General features: G+C 31.0%; 2 protein-coding genes across 6 annotated transcripts; both read left to right on the top strand.

Annotated features, from left to right (window-relative positions):
* The first annotated feature begins 6,363 nt into the window (after nt 1-6,363).
* On the top strand, nt 6,364-14,673 carry LOC110626469. 4 transcript variants are annotated; one of them, XM_021772387.2, is made up of 19 exons: nt 6,364-7,350; nt 7,399-7,839; nt 7,931-8,017; nt 8,120-8,324; nt 8,419-8,527; nt 9,516-9,608; nt 9,764-9,845; nt 9,932-9,991; nt 10,069-10,121; nt 10,375-10,541; nt 11,384-11,594; nt 12,014-12,068; nt 12,164-12,220; nt 12,295-12,543; nt 12,801-12,877; nt 13,044-13,100; nt 13,186-13,279; nt 13,399-13,539; nt 13,699-14,673. In XM_021772387.2, the coding sequence occupies exons 1-19, from the start codon at nt 6,640-6,642 to the stop codon at nt 13,804-13,806; spliced, it is 3,057 nt and encodes a 1,018-aa protein (XP_021628079.1). In that variant the 5' UTR covers nt 6,364-6,639; the 3' UTR covers nt 13,807-14,673. The 4 variants fall into 4 exon arrangements, with proteins under 4 accessions (XP_021628079.1, XP_021628078.1, XP_021628076.1 ...); XM_021772386.2 differs by having other exon boundaries at nt 6,364-7,839; nt 13,050-13,100; XM_021772384.2 differs by having other exon boundaries at nt 6,364-7,839.
* Nucleotides 14,674-16,697: 2,024 nt separating this feature from the next.
* LOC110625804 (cyclin-dependent kinases regulatory subunit 1) lies at nt 16,698-18,354 on the top strand. Of its 2 annotated transcripts, XM_021771457.2 has the most exons (4): nt 16,698-16,829; nt 16,926-17,067; nt 17,175-17,235; nt 17,772-18,354. In XM_021771457.2, exons 2-4 carry the CDS (start codon nt 17,015-17,017, stop codon nt 17,901-17,903), a joined length of 246 nt encoding a protein of 81 aa, XP_021627149.1. In that variant the 5' UTR covers nt 16,698-16,829; nt 16,926-17,014; the 3' UTR covers nt 17,904-18,354. The 2 variants fall into 2 exon arrangements, with proteins under 2 accessions (XP_021627149.1, XP_043817920.1); XM_043961985.1 differs by having other exon boundaries at nt 16,822-17,067.
* The last annotated feature ends 1,455 nt before the right edge of the window (nt 18,355-19,809 follow it).

Here is a 19,809-nt window from a genome sequence, read left to right as displayed (position 1 = left end):
TGTAAAGAGCTTTATCCCTTTCTTGAAGTTGACATCATCCTCCAATAGGCCTATACTTTGGACTATGCTCAAAGTTCAATTTAGTCCCATAATTATGCTTATGCTCCAACTTTAATGTGGACCCTACAATGCTCTATGCAAATCTGAGCAACCAATTAAAATCAATAACATCTTAATGCTGATCCTAATTATTAATATTATTAGGTATAATCCTTCTTTCCTCCGCTCTTGGCACCCTTGTCTAAGTCCATTCATCACTCCATTTTCTCTTGTGACTTTCACGTGTCATTTCAAAATCCAAATAGCTTCCATTCTTTTTCTTTTTTTTTTTTCTTTTTTTAATAAACAGTGTAAGAAACTTTGCTTTTGTAACAGAAGTAATGGAGACAAAACAGAAAAGCAATTGCAGGAACATTATAATAAGACGTTGAAACAAGCTTAGACCTATCTCAGTATCTCGCAGTGTCATCACGCGCCTGCATGGGTTGAACATTTTCGACACTTGTTGGCTCCATGGCTTGCCATGTTGGCCATATCCATTGGAGCGCGTGAGGAATACAGAGTTGAGCTGTGAGAATGGCAAGATATATGGAAAAAAGAATAATGCAGAAAAAGAAGTAAAGCTGTGATGATTTGTGGAGCATGGAGGAGGTGGTTGAAGCATATCCCTTGGAAGATGCGGCCATTGATAACCCATAGGAGAAGAAACCTATAGAATTATAAGTATATAAATATCTACAAATTCTCTATTGATCACCATCTACTTCTTTATATATATATATATATATATATATATATATAGCATGCTATGAGCTGCTTCAAGCTGATGGCTAGGTGTTTCTCTTAGCATTGGTGCCACCTCCTGAACCCCACCAAGCTAAAAGCTATGAACCCACATCACCCACCATGGCTGTAATGGTTTAGTGGGTGGTGGGAGGTGGCTAAATATGCAAGGCGACGTATAGATTTTGTCAGACAAAATTTTGGGAGAGACAAACTTCTCCCACAGGGCAACCTCAATCCTTTGGCATTTTCTCTCTTTTCTCTTCGCTTTCATGACATGATCTGGACTGGAGTTTCAGGCTCAGGCTCAGGCTCAGGCTCAGGCTCATGCTCAAGGCTTGAAGGTAGTTATCTGATCATCATGACAGCGAGTTTAAATTAGGTTCTGGATTTTTTTTTTTTCTCTTTTAGAACTCTCCTTCTGTTGTTTCTGTGCTCTAAATATATGTATGGACAAGGACATGTTTCTTCCTGGTTCTTAATGGTGGTATGTGTTTAGAGCCTGTGGATTTTGTTTCTTTTGGTATTGCATTTAAAGGCAATTGTTCTTTCTTTCTACTGTGGTAAGGCTTGAAATTTCGCACATTACTGCTATAAGTCTCAAGGTGAGTAAGATTTTTTTTTTTTTTTTTATAGATCGAACATATATATATATAATGCAAGTTTACATAAATTAGATTTAGATAAAAATTATGTAATTAATATTATCATTAAATAAATAAGCTATTTATTATTAAAAAATATTTTATATATAAATCCCATAACAAATAGAGCTTAAAAATGAAATATGGCTTGCTAAATAAATTGGTAATATTTTGTTAAGAAAAATGAATTAGTAATACATATTTGAAAATTTTATAGTCATCGGTTTTTATTTCCCTACTTCTCACCCAATTAGCTATGAAAAAAAAAAAAAAGAAATATGGACTAAAAAAAATAATTAGAGAGCGAGTGGCTAGAGAGCCTAGGCCTAGCTATTAGTGGATTTACTGAAGCCCAACTACGCAAATCGAGCGGACATCAAATAAAATTTATTAAATTACCAGCGCATTTTATATTTTATTAAAAAAAAAATTACTATTTAATAGTTATAATATGAAAAATTTTATTATAATTTTTTAACTTTAAAAAATATATTAAAAGATTTTAATATTTTAAAAAATTTATTAATTAATAATTTTATAAATTTTAATTATTAAATATTAAAAAATTTTAAATACTTTAAATATAAAAAGATTAGTTGTAGACTTTTTATAACATTGTAGAATTAACTAATAAGTGTTTTCAGAAATTAAATGGTAAAATATTTAATGATAAAAATTAATAAAATAATTAGTTAATAAATTTATTAAAATATTATGTGTGTTTTAATTTATTTTTTAAAATTAATAGATTAATTAGTAAATTTTTTTATATTATAAGAATTGAGTAGCAAGAATTAAGTAATTAAATTTTAATTATTTTAAAAATTAAATACATTGTATTTTATAATTTTTTATAAATATAAAAGTTAGTTAATTTATTTTATTTTTAAAAATTTATATTATTTATTTCTTATAATTTTAACTTTAATTATTTATAATATTAAAGTACGTTTATTAAAATTTTCTTTAAAAGTATTAAATATTTTTTTACATACCTATAATAAATTTAAAGTAGTGTTTATTTCAAATAAAAAATATTTTTTGTATTTTTTAATAATATTTAAAATAACATTTTCACTAAAAAAATGCATTTTTAACCAGTCAATCACAATTACAAATCTACAATATATTTTATATTATATTAACGGTCATAATTAAGTTGAGGTACAAAAAATAAATATATTTTTCCATCATTAAAATAAGAAAATGATTAAAAATTCATTGTCTTTATTATAAATCTATAAATTCATTTTGGATTTAGCATAATTAAAAAAACAAAGAATATATGAATTTCATGGAGCCTAAGCTTTTTGCAGTTCCCTCCCTATTTAAATATATTTATGCTAATTTTTTAAATAAAATGTATGTAATATTTGAAAGGTAATAGTGTTTTTATTTATATATTTTCAAAATTTATTATAATCAATAATAATAATAATAATATAATTACGTAAAAAATTTCAATTTATTCGCTATCCACTGGTGCCACGTGGCATTCTCAAATAATTTCCCGCTACCACCAAAAATTTTCAAACTCATAAAAAAACAAACTAATTTCTCCTTTTTGCATTTCTAGCATATTTTGACAATCCATTCTTACACACAAAACTGAAAATTCCCCGCGCGCTCAAAATTACAAACCAACAAAAAGTACTCTCATATGGACGAGGCCGCGGTCCGGCCACCTGGTTCTAAATTTCTGAATTGAATTGAAATTTTAAATTAAAAAAATTAATTACGGTTTTTATTGTATAAATTCAAATTAATTAGTTGGAATTAAGATTCAATTTTAATTTAATTTTTTATTTTTAAAATAAATTATTTATAAAATTATTTTTTGATATATAAATAAATTAAATTATTAAATAATTAAATTAAATTTTATTTTTAATTTATAAAAAATATTATTTAAATTTAATATTTTTTATTTTTTATATCATATGTAATTTTATTTTATTTTATTTTTATATTATATATAATACCCGTTGGGTTTCACTATCATGGTAAGAAGCTGAGCCTACAATGACAGAGTCGGTCCAGGACCCGCAGAGTCCCACAAGCGAAAATGTTCAATCCATTCATCCTTGAAGTCGGACTTTGCTAAAGACTCAGCCTTCTCTTCTCGAGTCCGGCCCGGAGGCTTAGCAAAATAAGGATTACTGGCCCAGTCCCGAACTACTCGATTCACATGCATGCTAAAAGGGAGAATTAAATGGCCGTTTAGCATAACGCAGAGATCCGATTCTTCTATACATACGGATCAGCATAGCAGGGACAGATGACCAAGAAAAAGAATAAAAAACGAGGAGCACCTTCCTTTCAAACTAAACTTACTCAACCATTATAAAATCTTATTTTTTAGATTTCAGATTATCAATATAAATGAATACATTTTATATAATTTACTTATTTAATATAAAATATATATTCAATAATATTTAAAATTTATATTTATTTTTTATATTTTATTTAAATTTTTTAATTTTTACATTTTTTAAAAATCAAAATTGAATTGGTGGTTTATAGTTTGGATTTAATTGAAATTAAAATTGAAACTCTAAAAAATTAAAATTATCACAATTTTAAAATTAGACTGAAATCTTTTTAAATTATTTTTAAATTAAATTAATTTTAATTTTTTTCTTAAATAAATCAAACTTTCTATTTCAAATCAGGATCGATCGTTTGGCCATATCATATCTACACTAATATTAAAAGATTTGAGTTGTTTTTTATTTAAAATCTTTTAGAATCTGATTTTAATCTGATTTAATAGTGATTTTAATTTGATTTGTTTTTTACATTATTATTAAAATTAATTTAAAATTATTTCTAAATGTGTCAATTAAGAAGGACGAGTGGGATTCAAGCTTTGAAAGGATTAATTTAATTTTAATGGTGGAATTTCAAAATAATTAAATTATTTTAAAATAATATTTATAAAATAAGAGCTCAAAATTTCAAATTCAAATCAAGTTTTGCTAAGAATATGACAACAATGAAGCTAGAAAGTTCTCCAAGCCATGGGTCGACCGGGTTTGGAATTCCAAGCGCTGAGTTTGGAATTCTGAAAAACCCCTAAGCATGCGAGTTCATAAAAACTTGAAGCAATAAAGGATAAAATTTGGTGATTGGGCATTGGGTAACAAATTAAAAGCGGGTTATTAGCTAAGTCGACAAGAAAAAAAATTTTGAGGGTAGATAAGAGACAAAGCGACTCACTTTTGCTATCCATGTGGACAAATATACCCCTATGGAATCAAGTCTTCAATTGTCTACCCACATAAAAGACGTGGCATTTTTATTTGCATTTGCATTCTTATGTTTTGCATTCGTGTCCATGTTCCATGCCTTATTTTTAATATTTTTCAATGGAGATTTTTAATTTCTGTTTTTTAACAAAACGAAGCGTTTTATTACAATTTTATGCAATAAATATAACTTCGCCTGTAAAATACGCGAAAATCTAAAAAATCCTTGAGATAGAATTCTAAATCCAACATTGAAAATAAAAGATAGCATTAAAGATATGAATAGATAAGGAATTTGCAAAATTTATTTTACCTCAACTCGCCATTCAATGATTTTGATTTGGTTTAAATATTTTTAAATTTGATTAAAATTTAATTTAAATTAATTAAATTCATATAAAATTTAAATTATTTCGATTTGAATAAAAGTTGAATATATTTAATTTTATATATTTTAATTAATAATTTATATTAAAAAATTATTGTTAATAATTTTTATTTAAAAAATAATATTCTTGAAAAATATTTAAATTTTAATTTTTAAATAAAAATATATAAAATATATTTTTATATTAAATTAAATATATTCAACTTTGAAGCTAAGAAGTATAAAATTGAGTTTTTTTTTTTTTTAATTTTGAAGCTAAGAAGTATAAAATTTAAACTCAGGAAATTTAATTTTGGGTTAAATTCACAATTAAATTAAAGGTTTAAAGTAATTTATAAAAAATTAAATACGGGTAAATTAAATATTCTAGGTAAAATGTAATTTAATTTTTATAATTTAGTAAAATTTATACATGAGACTTTATATTTTTTAAAAATTAATTATTTAGTCATTGTAATTTTAAAAAATTACAAATTGATCACTATTATTAAAAATAATTAAATTACCATTATTGTATTATTTTTCAAGAACTAATTTATTGTATGTATTTAAATTATATAGATTAAATTATATAAATCTATAAAATTATAGAAATTAAATTATAAATGAAATAAAAGTAAATTGGTGTGTAGAGACTAATTTTTTAAAATTACAAGACTAAATAATTAACTTCAAAAAATATAAACACTAATATATAAAACAATATGTCTATTGGTTAAAAAAAATAATTTTGTAATTTTAAATAAAAAAATTTAATTTTTAAATTTATTATAATTTTAATAATTTTTTAAAATTAATTTTAATTATATTTAAATTAACTTACACATCTTATATATAATTATTTTTATTGCATATCAATTTTAAGTAATTAAAATCTAAACTCTTATGAAAATTTTAAATTATATAATTAAAATATTTAAGTAAAATTTTAATAACATTTTTAAGTAATTAAAACTTTAAAATTTTAATTAAAATTTAATTTAAATTAATTAAGTTATTTATATGATAAAAATAATGATATATTGCGTATTATTTAATTTTATTTAAATATGATGAAAATTAATTTAAAAAATTATTATAATTATAATAATTTAAATATTTAAAATTAAAATTTTAGATTATAAATCTGAAAATTTATAAAATTTAGGTATTTTTAAGTCAATAGACTTAAATTTTATGGGGCTAAATCAATTATCAAACAAGGCAACTAGCAGTCTAGCATTCAGCTAGGGGTATTTTGGTAATTCAAATAAAATTGAGGTGGCTCCCTCTATGTTTCCACCTGTCTTTCTCTCTCTAATCCGCTGTTTCTTCCCTTCTTCCCTCGAAAGAACGAACTTGGCCCCTTCTCGTCTCTATCTTCTCTTTCTCTTACCCTAACCCTTTTCTCTATCTTTTTTCAATTACCAAAATCCCTTCCAGTTATCATCTACAATTCCAAATCAATCGAAAACCATATACCTGCAATATATGCAGAGGCCTTGTATTGGTCAAATTTCAATCTGAAACGGACCCATTAATCAGAGTGAACGAAAGACACCCAGACGGCTCTTTTGGAATCCGATTCCTATATATGGCAAACGGAACGGAGGCTAAGGATATGCTGGTGGCGAAGGTCCGACCAGGTTTAAAACGCGAGTTCGAGTTTGCGTTCAGGGCTCACTCAGAGATTTCTGGGTCTTTGGGTCGGACCCGGGCTAGGCGGGCTGAGGCCGGAGGCTCCCCAGTGAATGGAACTGTAGAGAGATCTAATAATAAAAAGAGATTGAATGCCAATGGCTCAAAGGAGGCCAAGAAAGTTGAAATGGCCAGGGATTTGGGGGAGAAAGTGGTGGATGGTGGAGATGCAGCGGAGGCTATGAGGGAAGAAGAGGCGAAAAGTGATGTGGTAGAATTGGGGAGTGGAGATGAAGAGGCAAAGGTTGGCTTGATTGAATCAGTTCCTCTTACAATGAATGTAGATGTAGAACTAGTGCAAGAGAAAGATAATGGAGCCTCTTCAATGTGTGCAGAGGAGACACAGAGGAGTAATGAACCTGAAATGATGGTGTTGAATGAGGATTTGCAGGACGATTACTATAGGAACCATGAATATCAGGAAAAGTCTAGTGGTTCGCTGCTAAATTCCATGAATAACGAGGGTGTAGAGAAAAAGAATGATTTAGATGAGGTTATGGTGGATGGAGGATCCAAAGAAGGTGATAGGAGTGATCAATATGAGGAAGGAACTAGTGGGTCAGCGCCAGTTTTAATGGACGAGAATGTAAAGAACGAATTGGGAAAGGAGACAATGAATGCAATTTCAGAAAGTAACAATGATGCTGAAGTAAAGGAGACAATGAATGCAATTTCAGAAAGTAACAATGATGCTGAAGTGAGGGGTGATATGAACAATGTATCTGAAGAGGGGACTAGCAGGTCGTCCATAGTTTCTACTAATGGGGAAGCAGGTGTTGATGATTCATCGCCAGTTTTGGTTAATGATAGTAATAGTAAGCTGGAGGCGAAGCCTTTTAGGAGGTTTACCAGGTCTTTGCTGAAGCCAAAGACAGAGACAGGGAAAGAATCCAATTCTAAAGATGGTGCTGGAGGGAATGACGCCAAAGCAATGGCAAATGCTGATGATACTGGTAGTTCCTCGGCTGCTAATTCATATTCACTGGTGAAGATGTGGAGAGATGATGCATCAAAGAAGTTCCCATCAAAGTTGAAGGATCTTCTTGATTCGGGTATATTAGAGGGATTAAAGGTGAAGTATATGAGGGGATCTAAGGTATGACACGACCTTGCCATAATAATTGATGTGAATTCCTTCGGGCTTTAATTACTGTTTCAAGTCTTAGCTAGGACTCTTTTCTTTGTAGGCCAGAGCACCTGGAGAGACAGGGTTGCGTGGAGTTATCAGGGGATCTGGGATTCTGTGTTTTTGTGGTGCTTGTGGAGGAAATGAAGTGAGTAATGTGTATAGTTGAAGTTTTTTTTTTTTTTTGTAACTTATATGGTTGTTTGGTTCAATTGTTGAGAGCACTTTGTTCCTCAATCTTAAATTACAGGTGGTTACGCCTGGTTTATTTGAGTTGCATGCTGGCAGTGCAAATAAACGTCCACCAGAGTATATTTACTTGGAGAATGGGAATACACTTCGTGATGTGATGAATGCTTGCAAGGACGCATCATTGGAGACTCTGGATGAAGCCCTTCGGCTTTCCATCGGTTGTTCATCTTTGCAGAAATCAGCTTTCTGTGTTAACTGCAGAGGTTTTATTTGCACAATTGCATATTATTGATATTTTCTTTTTCATGATATATTTTCAGACATGAAATGCTGGGCTTTATATTTGATGGTTTACAGGGTCATTTGCTGAGGCTGATGCTGGAAAATCAATGGTAGTATGTAGTCAATGCATCCGATTGAAAGATTCTCAAGCCATCTTATCAGTGACAATAGATCCAGACAAAGGGTATACGAAACTGTGTCTATGCTTTCTTAAATCATTGGTGACAAAATTTTCTAGAATCTACATGTTATATCTAGTTATGTAATGAATGGTGTTTCGAAGTCCAGGTATGGATTGATGTTCTAATTTGATGGTCACGTTCATGAGCAAGTTAGTTCATCCTTGAGTACTTTGTGCAATCAATTGGGACATAACGACATTGATTACACCCCTGTTTTATATTGGAAAAACTTCACTTTCATGAGCAAGGTAGTTCATCCTTGAGTACTTGGTGCAATTAATTGGGACATACGACATTGATTACACCACTGTTTTATATTGCAAAAAAGTTTTTCCTTTCTCCCCCGTGTTATTGACTGTGATTCCTGTAGTAAAGTCTCTGGCATTTGGTTGTGTCATTATAACTAAGAATCTCTTATATGATTGATTGGTTAGTGCAATCCGTGTGGTGTATATGCCACATCTGACTGGACATGTTCAATATTTTTGGTATTTTCTTCATATATGATTGATCTATTGCAAGAACCCTTGTTCTTGCACTCATATTTGTGATTGTCTTTTTTGATTCGTGATGAAAGCAACAATCTAGGTTTCTTCTTTTTCATCTTCTAATTTCTAATTAATGTGTTGCTCTGGCTTTGCAATTCCTTAATCCATCTATTTATCCCTCCTCTACATCTTATGTGTGAAAGTGTCTTCATGTGAATCACTAATTATAATGTTTGTTGGGTGAATTTATTTCTTTTTGGGCATTCTTTTGCTAAATATGCAAAATAAACCTGTATATAGGATTTGCATTTTAGATATGCATATGCAAGAAAAACCAACTATAAATGCCAAATGTATGCAATGTAACCCTTATATTTTCTGGTGTAAGTGTTGATAAGCATATTTCTTCGCTACAAGATAAATCTACATTGAAAATCTTTCTGGTGTATATATTACACATTATTGCCATAAAATTTAATGTGTTTCTTTTGTCTTGTTTCAGAATGCCAAAACCACCTTCTGTTCCTAAGTCCGCTGACAGTGTGTCAAAGTCTAGCACATCAAGAAGCAAGAGTCAGGGGAGACTTACAACAAAGTATTCTTCTTCCTTTTCATCTTGTATTCTTTATGTTTTCTGTTTTCTGTTTAGTTGTTATCAGGTTCTATTTTTTACAAACTAGATATTTTTTGTTGTGTGATTTTTCTGTACAGAGGTCTAAGCTGTTGGGCTTTATTTTTCCTTTTTGATAGGGATTTGCGGATGCATAAGTTGGTTTTTGAAGAAGATGTCTTGCCGGATGGAACTGAAGTTGCTTATTATTCTCGAGGACAGGTTGTTGCTACAGTGGTGGCAGATCTATTTTTGGTGCATTCGGTTCAAATTTGCCTTTTTCTAAGTTTTCATATCTCGTTGTGCAGAAATTGCTGGTTGGATACAAGAAGGGGTTTTGTATATTTTGTTCTTGCTGCAATTCTGAGGTAATTTTTCTTTCATTCGATCCCCCGTCCCCGTGTACCCTGTTAGATATTTGATGTTGTTGGCATTTGCTGAGCAGGTCAGTCCCTCCCAATTTGAAGCCCATGCTGGTTGGGCATCACGTCGAAAACCGTGAGTATATATGTTCAGAATCCTGGTTTTTTCTAAAGTGATGCTACAATCAACTCATTGTTGTATTAACAACCCAAAAAGTTATGCTTTACTATTCCATGGCATGATAAAATGGCAATAACTGCAATAATTAGTTTCCTCGGAAAGCAATTGATACTTGGAAGTAATAAGTTTTTTGGTTTAGTTATCCTTTGTATTTTATTTTGATTTGTTTTTTACTTATGCCTTTATTTATTTTTTTTTTTTTGAGCAGTTACCTGCACATTTACACATCTAATGGGGTATCTCTTCATGAATTGGCAATATCACTATCCAAAATTCGGAAATTTCCCACACATGAAAATGATGACCTGTGCCAAATTTGTCGAGATGGTGGGAATCTTTTGTGTTGTGATATATGTCCAAGGGCCTATCATAGAGGTGGAGTTTGCACTATTCCTTTTTTTGATTCCTTTGCATTATTTTGAAATGGTTTCTAAAATTTTAGATGTAAATAACTGGTGTGGAGATCATGGAGCATGCTATATGTATAAAATAGCTTTGCATTAAGGAAAATCATTTGTTGTTGAAGTGCATTGGTAGGTAACTAGAGGAGCTTACAAAAAAAAGTAGTGTAATGTAATTCTGCATCTGTCTGTTGGCACAACCAATAAAAGCATTCCTGAAGGAGAGAAAACAAATGTATTCAAATGCTAGTTTATTTCTTTTGCCTTTTTTTGCGTTGGGTTTGTGCATAACGCATCCTTGTCTATCTTAATCCATAAGTTAGTGGTAGATCGGTGGTCTCCTAGGCAATGGTACCTTGAGGCCTGGAGTTGGTGTGAAAAAGCAGTGAAAATTTGGAAGTGAGACTAGTTTACTGGAACTAATTGTTCCTCCTGGAGGATTACTGAGACTGGTAGCTGCTGGCCAAGGAAATTGATGGGGAATATATGCAGATCAAATATTGCTGTCTTGCTTTTTAAATTTGATAGAGATATATAGTATATGATGGGCTAATCTGCAGAAAGTGCAGATGCAGATAATAGTTCATATACCTGTATTTTCAGTATGTTGTATACATACATACATACATACATATATATGTTTTTGTGTGTGTATGTTTGCAAACTTTCTTCTTAAGCTACCTGACTCTTCATCCAAATTCAATGTAGTCCACTGTATGCTTGAAATTAGGTATACACACATTTACGTGCATGCATGTATGTTGATTATCATCCTCTGATTTACTTATTTTCATATTCATTATATTTCAATGGCAGAATGTCTTTCTATACGGGAAATTCCAGATGGTAAATGGTATTGCAAATTTTGCTTGAATAACTTCCAGAAAGAAAAGTTTGTGGAGCGTAATGCCAATGCAATAGCTGCAGGAAGAGTTGCAGGAGTTGATCCAATAGAACAGATAACAAAGCGATGCATTCGTATTGTGAAGACACTTGAATCTGAATTTGGTGGATGTGTTTTATGCAGGTGGAGTGCTTCTGTCTCATTTTATTGAATATGAACACTAGTCCTACCTTTTAATCTTCTTGTGCAAGCATATAATGTCCGAGTTATCCTACATGTAACAGATTGCGCATGTTCGTACAGTCACACTTACCTTATATTGCAGTGTATTTATAGTAGTAGGTAGATTTAGTTAATACTTTGTGGTGCAAGGTCAGTTCAGTGAAAGATTGGAACTTTGTTATGTATGTTTGGCAAATGGACGTTTGACATATAATGGGTGCACAAAGTTGTCGAAGCTGTTCTTTTGTTGGTTTAGGCATTGATGTTTGAAGGCTGTGTTTGGGTCTTGAGTTGTTTTTGCTCTCTTTTTGGCTCTCTCTCTCTCTCTTCTCTATTTTTTGTTTAAGTTCAAAATTTTAATTTTTTGTTGATCTTTGCAGGGCCCATGATTTTGATAAGTCATTTGGTCCTCGTACTGTTCTACTTTGTGATCAGGTAAAAGTTTATCAAAAAATTTTGGTTATTATTTTCACTGTTTATTAATTTATTTACAATGAAGTTGCGCTCTAATTTGTGTGGAATTTTTCTAGTGTGAGAGGGAGTTCCATGTCGGTTGTTTAAAGGACCACAACATGGAGGATCTAAAGGTGCCATAATATTATGTTCCTATCATGCAAAAGTGTTTATTAATGTAGAAATTTTGACACATTTTATACTGCAGGAGTTGCCTAAAGGGAATTGGTTCTGTTGCACAGACTGCAACAGGATTCATTCAGCTTTGGAGAAATTGGTTGCTCGTGGAGAAGAGAGGCTTCCAGATTCTTGTTTAAATGTCATAAAAAAGAAGTCTGAGGAAAACATTTTAGAGAATGGCAACAGCATTGATGTGAGATGGAGGCTACTTAATGGGAAAATAGATCCTTTTGGTGACACTGAAGCATTACTATCTGAAGCCCTTGCTATTTTCCATGTAAGAGATTGCTTTTCTGTGTTAAGAACATTTTCATTTATGAGAAAACAAACACTTCTGTTGATTTTGATAAAAGTATTTATTTTGCTGAAGTTTCTGGGTGGTGAACTTTATAAGAAGGTTTTCTTACTGAGCTGTTTGGTTCTGTGCAATTTTGATTTGTTCCTGTGTTCATTTAATCATGAGAGTATGTTTCGTGTCTATTAACTATTTGTTGATTTTCATCTTAATTATTTCTTTATACCCTTGGTGGTCAGGAGCAATTTGATCCTATTCTTGTGTCCGGAACTTCTGCCAAAGCTGATTGTGACCTCATCCCATCAATGGTTTTTGGGTAAGTAATGATGAATGACATGCAATTGTGCCTGCACTGTTTAAATAGTATATTGAACTTGGTTTCTTTTCATTTTACGCAATGGAACCTTTCTTTGTATGTTATTATTATTGGTTGTGCCACGTCCAATATACTGGTGAATGATTTCATTAATCTGTTTTTGAAGAAATAGCGTCAAAGGACAGGAACTGGGTGGCATGTACTGTGCAGTATTGCTTGTCAAGTAAGAATTTTTAGTGAGTGTTCTTTTTGTTATCCTGCTTCCGGGTGTATTTATACTGACTGATTATTGATTATTTGCCATGCAGCCAAGTAGTTGTGTCATCAGCAATCATTAGGTTTTTTGGCCAGGAATTGGCAGAACTTCCTCTAGTTGCAACTAGTAGCAAAGTCCAAGGACAGGTGATATGATATGCTGCACTTGACACATTCATTGTTTTTTTGCTATTGTCTGTTTTTTTCCAAGGAATTAAATAATCAAAGATTGCAATTCTGACTGCAGTGTGTTTTTAAATCTGTAGGGTTATTTTCAAGCCTTATTTACTTGTTTAGAGAAACTACTTGGGTTTCTCAATGTAAAGAACCTTGTACTTCCTGCAGCCGAGGAAGCTGAATCTATTTGGACAAACAAATTTGGTTTCAGCAAGTTAACCCCAGAAGAGGTGTGTTCATTCTCATTTCCTTGGGATATATTCGTATGTGTGCTTTGTGCTTGTTAACCTCCTAAGTGGATTCTCCTCTTACAACAAAAAGATAATTTTATAATTGTCAAACTATTAATAAAATGGTCTCCTTTTTTATAAATTATGGTTATGTTGCAGTTTCTGAAATTTAGGAAGAATTATCAAATGATGGTGTTTCAAGGGACATCAATGCTGCAGAAGCTCGTCCCCAAGTGCCGGATTGTCGGTCGACCGGAAGGTGGCTGAATGATGGAAGGAATGGGTGTGGAATGCTTTTCCTAGCAAATTTTGGGGGGAGTGAATTCCTTTAAATGTACAGGGATACATGTGTTTTTGGAATTTAGTGTACAGGAGGATATAGATGGTTATAGTTGAAGCTGACAGGGTCTTTACAAAATTCTTTTTGCAGAAGGAAAATTGAGAGAGAGAGAGAGAGAGAGAGAGAGATCATAGGCACAGTTGATATGTATACATGCATTAGGGGAGGGGGGTGGGGCTCTACATTTGCTGTTAACTTGCAGAGCTTTGACAAAATAGCAAAATGGAAAGTAGCTTTTTTTTTTTGCTCTTTTTGAAAGAATTTGTTTAAAATTTTCCAACTCATAGCCCATGATTACTTGAGCTTTCAGAATTGATTTTGGCATTTGGGTAACTATGAATTGAAAAATAGAAACCAAAAAAAGAAAAAAAAAAGACTATTTTCTTATGATAAAAGAAATAAGAAAGGATCAATCTTATTTATATGGCTTATGCACGCATCTTGAGTTCCTTCAGGCTTTGAGGAAACTTAACCACGGAAGAAGGAAGTAGGAGTTTATTGAAAGCGTAAAAATAAGTCTTGTTTGGTTGACCATATTTACTAGATGTCTGGAACTCTTCCGTACAGTAAATGAATTACCCATTCCACTTCTGTATAGTAAATAAATTACCCATTCCAATCCAAGTAAGTAGAGTTTTTGAGTAAATTTATTTCTTTTCACTTTATTTTAACTCTGCTTTTTTTTTTTTCCCTTTATTCTCTGATCTAACGTGTAAACATTATTCTTCAAACAAATGTATATCTTGTAATATTTGATTTATTTGATTTTTTTTAGAGAGTTGAGCTCTCTATTATATTATTGTTGTTATTTTAAATATTTAATAATGTTATGGATTGTGAGAGTGAGTAAAGTTATTGAATTTTATTTATATATAGATCGGATAAATTTTCTCCTCGTTCATATATTCAGTTTATAGAAAAAATTTTTGTTTAATTTTTTAATTTTGAAATTTTTTTTGAGTTAAATTTTGAATTTAATATGACTTGAGACTTACTACAAACTTTGGGTCTTATGCCGGCCTAAATTCTAGTGCTAGTTTGGTTCACAAAATTAGATCGTGATATATATTTTTATTATATATATTATATAATATAATATGTAATCTATTTAAATAAACATTGTAATTAATTAAATAAAATGATAAAAAATATTTAATAATTAAATAATATTATAATTATATGTATAATATATTAGTGAAATTATATATTATATATTAGAATTATAATATTACTATAAATTATTTAAAAATATACATACATATAAATCGATTCTTTATTATAGTTTCAATTCAATATGATTTTGGTATAATTCTTAATAAAAAATTAAAATCAGAATTAACTACTTAAATAAATTCGGTTTTGTACAATTTAGATTAATTCATATATTATCAGTGTTTTTTCGATTCTAGTTCAATTTAATACGATTTTTTAGTTCGATTCAAAATCCTAAAAAATTCTGTACAACTTTAATTTCACCTATCCTTAATTTATAATTATAATTATTAATTATTATATTATAAAAAAATACATATCAATCGTTACGTGATTTGAATATTGAATACTATAAAATGTATTATATTAAATTAATGATGAGTGCTGATATTAAAATAGAGATATTTATGTTATTTGTATTATTAAATTTATTAAAACAGTTTTAATGTTTAGTAATTTAAAACACTAATTAAATAAATTAAAATATATTTCTTAAAAAATAACTTTCTAATAAAATAAATTATTCTGTTTCAAATCAAACGTGGCCTTAAATAATTTTTAAATCTCCATGTTGCCACTACACATAATAAAAGGCTAATCCACCTATAATTTTCTTTTCAAGTCTAATCCTTAAATAAATAATAAAAATCTCAAACTAGCTTTGTGAGAAAGCTCATGCCTTTTTTGAAAACTCATAAAATTGACACTCTTAACATTTGCTTCTCCAGCGAGTTGACAAGGAATTTCCTTTTCTCTTTCCTTTTAAGACAAGGATCTGCCACCTGTTACGAACAGGGTTGAGCCGTATTCGGTTCAAATTGAAAAAATTGATCGAATCGAATCGATTTAAAAATTTAGTTCGGTTTTTTATACATTTCGATTCGTTTTGGTTTTTAATTTTAGAAATTTTGGTTATTTCGATTCAGTTTGATTTTGATCAGAAAAAAATTGAAAAAATCGAACCGAACCGATTAGTGATAATAATATATTTTTTCAATAATATAGAGAAATTAAATCATATTAAGATTAAAATATTTTAATTAAATTTTAAAATATTAAAAATAAAGTGTAAAAAATAAAAAAATTATTAAAAATTGAAACCGATCAAACTGAATCGAATCAGACCGGTTCGGTTCGATTCAGTTTTTAACAAAAATCGATTCGATTTTCATAAATACTAAAATTTTAATTTTCAGTTTATTCAGTTCGATTCGATTTTAATCCGAACCAACAGAATGCTCAGCCCTAGTTACGAACCTAAGCATAAGAAAACAAAGTGCATAATATCAAATAAATGGAAAAATTAGAATTATTTTAATTTGATTGAGGTTTTTTTTTTTCAAAAAAATAAATATCATTGGTGTCTCTTTGCTAAATATGGACACATTTTTTAAATTTAATTATAATTTTGAGAACATTTCAATATTAGAGTAATTTGATAAAATTAAAGATTTAAATAAAATTATTAAAACGCAGAAATACTTGGTTATCAATTGGAAAAAATAAATTCTGAGATAAAATTGATTAATTTGAAAGCGGGAAAAATTCAAAAATTCAAAATTTAAAGATCCCTAACCTTCCATATTTTAAATTAAATTAATGATGTCTTAGAAACTACAATTATAATTTGCCCCCAACAAATATCCTCTATTTACGCTTTTGTCCCCCCAAATCAAGGCCGCATATTCTCTCCTTTTTCTTCAGTCTCTGTGCCTCCGTCTTTCCTTCTCTTTCTGAGGTGTGAAATTCCCTTCTTCCTCCTGCGTTTCTTCCCGTACTGATCAGTCCATTTTTTATTTCATTGAATAATTTTCTTCTTTGATATTGTTCACAGATCAGTTTCAACTCTTGAAGAAGCTTAAACAACTGACTTCAAAGTGGAATTTGATTTAGACGAAAAGCAAAGCTATTGTAGAGTAGAAGATGGGTCAGATCCAGTACTCTGAGAAATATTTCGATGATACTTATGAGTACAGGTATTAATAACAGCAATCGTTGCTTTAATCTCTTCCTTTCAGTATTTGCTTCTGCAGAAGTGTTGCTTGATTGGACGGTGATTTTGTTAACTGTGTTGTCCGTACAGGCATGTTGTGCTCCCTCCTGAAGTGGCAAAGCTTCTTCCAAAGAATCGGCTTCTCACTGAAGTGAGTTCAATTGGGGTTATCTTTGTGCTTTCTTATCTCTTAGTACTCATTTTGTTGTATGGTTTCATCATTTATTTTAGTTTTGTGGTTGATTAAGAGTTTTGATTTTTTTTTTTTCATATTTGCGTAAATTTTTATTGTGTCATTTGAGCGTTTTTGGTTAATTATACGCAATTATTAGTCTAAATTTTAGATTGGGATCAAGAAAAAGAGAGCGGGATTCTGGGTTTCTAGTGCCACTGTTTTGAAGAAAGAACTTTGGATTCGAAATTATAGTTTTAGAAAAAGAAATCAATTCAATGTGTATAAACTGATAATAACAGAATCATTGGAAGGAACTAAGAATCTAAGATGCTATAGATTGCATTTCACTTAGATTTTGTAGCACACTATGTAAATTCAATGTATTAATAGGCAGTTTAAAACTTAATGTTTTCATTTCCTTTACATGTTTTCATTTTATATATGGTGTGTATGAGCAGTTAATTTGCGAAATTCTTAGCAATTTTGTTTGTGTTTGTAAACTGGTTCTGCAGAATGAATGGCGTGCTATCGGTGTTCAGCAGAGCCGTGGTTGGGTTCACTATGCAATTCACCGCCCTGAGCCACATATCATGCTCTTCAGAAGGCCCTTGAACTATCAGCAGCAGCAGGAGAATCAAGCTTAGCAAAATATGCTCGCTAAGTGATCAGTTTTACCTCCTGATATGTGGAAAATGTCAAATGCAAAATGCTTTGTTTATGCTCTGCGTAAACACTATACAATATGGGTGATTTGGAATTTTCTAGTGTTCTGTTGTAATTCTCTCCTGTGGAGAATTTCATTTTGGGTTCTTGTTTCTTCCTTTATTAAACCTGACCTTGAAGTCTTGCTGTTGTTGGCATCAGTTGATTAGACATATGATACTTTGTGGTCTGTTGGTTGGATGTTGTTGATCCAAAACTGATGGTGGATTTTGATAGATTCTCTTTGTTATTGTCCTAAGGTATGTGTGGTTCTGGTTAGTCACTGGAAGCACAGGATTTAGATAATTGTGTGGGTGGTGTGGTTTAGTTATGTTATCAGAACCTTTGTTGTTATATTTTTCAAATCTAATATAGGATTAAATTATTTTCCAATCTGAGATATTCTATGTGGCCTCTCTTCTCTATGGGACCATCACCCTGTAATGCACTTCCATTCCATTTGACAATCTTTTGTATATATCATTCTGCTCCTCTTCTGAACAGGTAGCTGAGCTCTGTTTTCCTAACTCTTTGACCTGGGATTTTAGTTAGCATTGGAATCAGTAAACGATTTTAGTAACATTAAACAATAGGTTTTTTAGGTTGCATGCTTAATTATTAATGCAGAGAATTTATTTTCTTCATGCTTGTAGATGTTAGAATAATAATATGAACCTTCTTGTACAAGACAAGTCATGTCATCTAGGAGAAGTTTCTGAATAATCACTCCCTAGAGTCTGCTAAAGAGAGAAACTCTCTCCCTAGAGTTTTCCTTTTCTCCAATGGAACCAATCCTCGTCTCTTAGTTACCCTCTTGCCCCTTTTGGGTATGGGTCGACTTTCTTCTTCTCCAGCTCAGGGAATGGATCTCTCTCCACCTCTAGAGAGATCGTGCATAAATAAGGTCCTTGTTTTGCTTGGCAGATTAGTGCTCATAGTATGAGGGTCTTGTTGATCTGCGCTTTTTGATCATTGACGATGACAACTTGTAAAGTTTGGGTTTCATAGGTGATGGATTTACGCGGTGTTAAGGCACAATGAGAATAGAGTGGCGCCAAATTCAATTGAAGTTTGTTAAGCTAATTTTTATTTTTCACGTGTTCTGTACAGCAGTAACTCTATCACAAGCAACTTGTGATTTGTATATAAATATGTACCTTGAAGCATTCTTTTCTCATTCAATATAAGGATAAGTTTTTTCTTTCGCAAGACTCATCATGGTATCAGGGTAATGAAGCACATATTTTCTCTCATTTCTTGCCATTAAATTTTTTGAAAAAAATCTTTTTCTTCCATGGATGCTGCTGTAGCTAATATTGCACAGACTTCCAATATAGATCCCACACAAAAACACTTCAAGCCCGTATTTCTTGCATCCAAATGAAAATCCAACGCTCATTCTTGTTTCTCCGGCACCCAAAAGTCCTAACTACCATTCATGGGCTAGAGCAATGAGAGTAGCCCTACTGTCAAAGAACAAACTAAAATTTGTCGATGGATCGTTAAGAGCTCCATCAGTTGATGATCCACTATTTCCTGCCCGGGAGCAATGCAACACTATGGTGGTTTCTTGGATAATTCATTTTCTTTCACCCTTCATCACTCACAATGTTCTCTTGATCGATAAAACAACAGATATTTGGAATGATCTCAAAGAAAGATTCTCTCAGGCCAATATCTAGTAACTGATTACTTCACCGAATTAAATATTCTTTGGGATGAACTCTTGAATTTCAAACCCTTATCTCTATGTTCTTGTTCAATTGCTTGCGCATGTGGTGCTCTAAAAAAAGCAAGACAATATATGGAATATGATGCTAGATCCTTTTCCCTGGCTTTTTCTTTAGT

This window comes from Manihot esculenta, chromosome 11 (assembly GCF_001659605.2).
Source record: "Manihot esculenta cultivar AM560-2 chromosome 11, M.esculenta_v8, whole genome shotgun sequence".
In the NCBI taxonomy this organism is placed as follows: Eukaryota; Viridiplantae; Streptophyta; class Magnoliopsida; order Malpighiales; family Euphorbiaceae; genus Manihot; species Manihot esculenta.
This window is presented reverse-complemented; position numbering and strand designations above follow the sequence as displayed.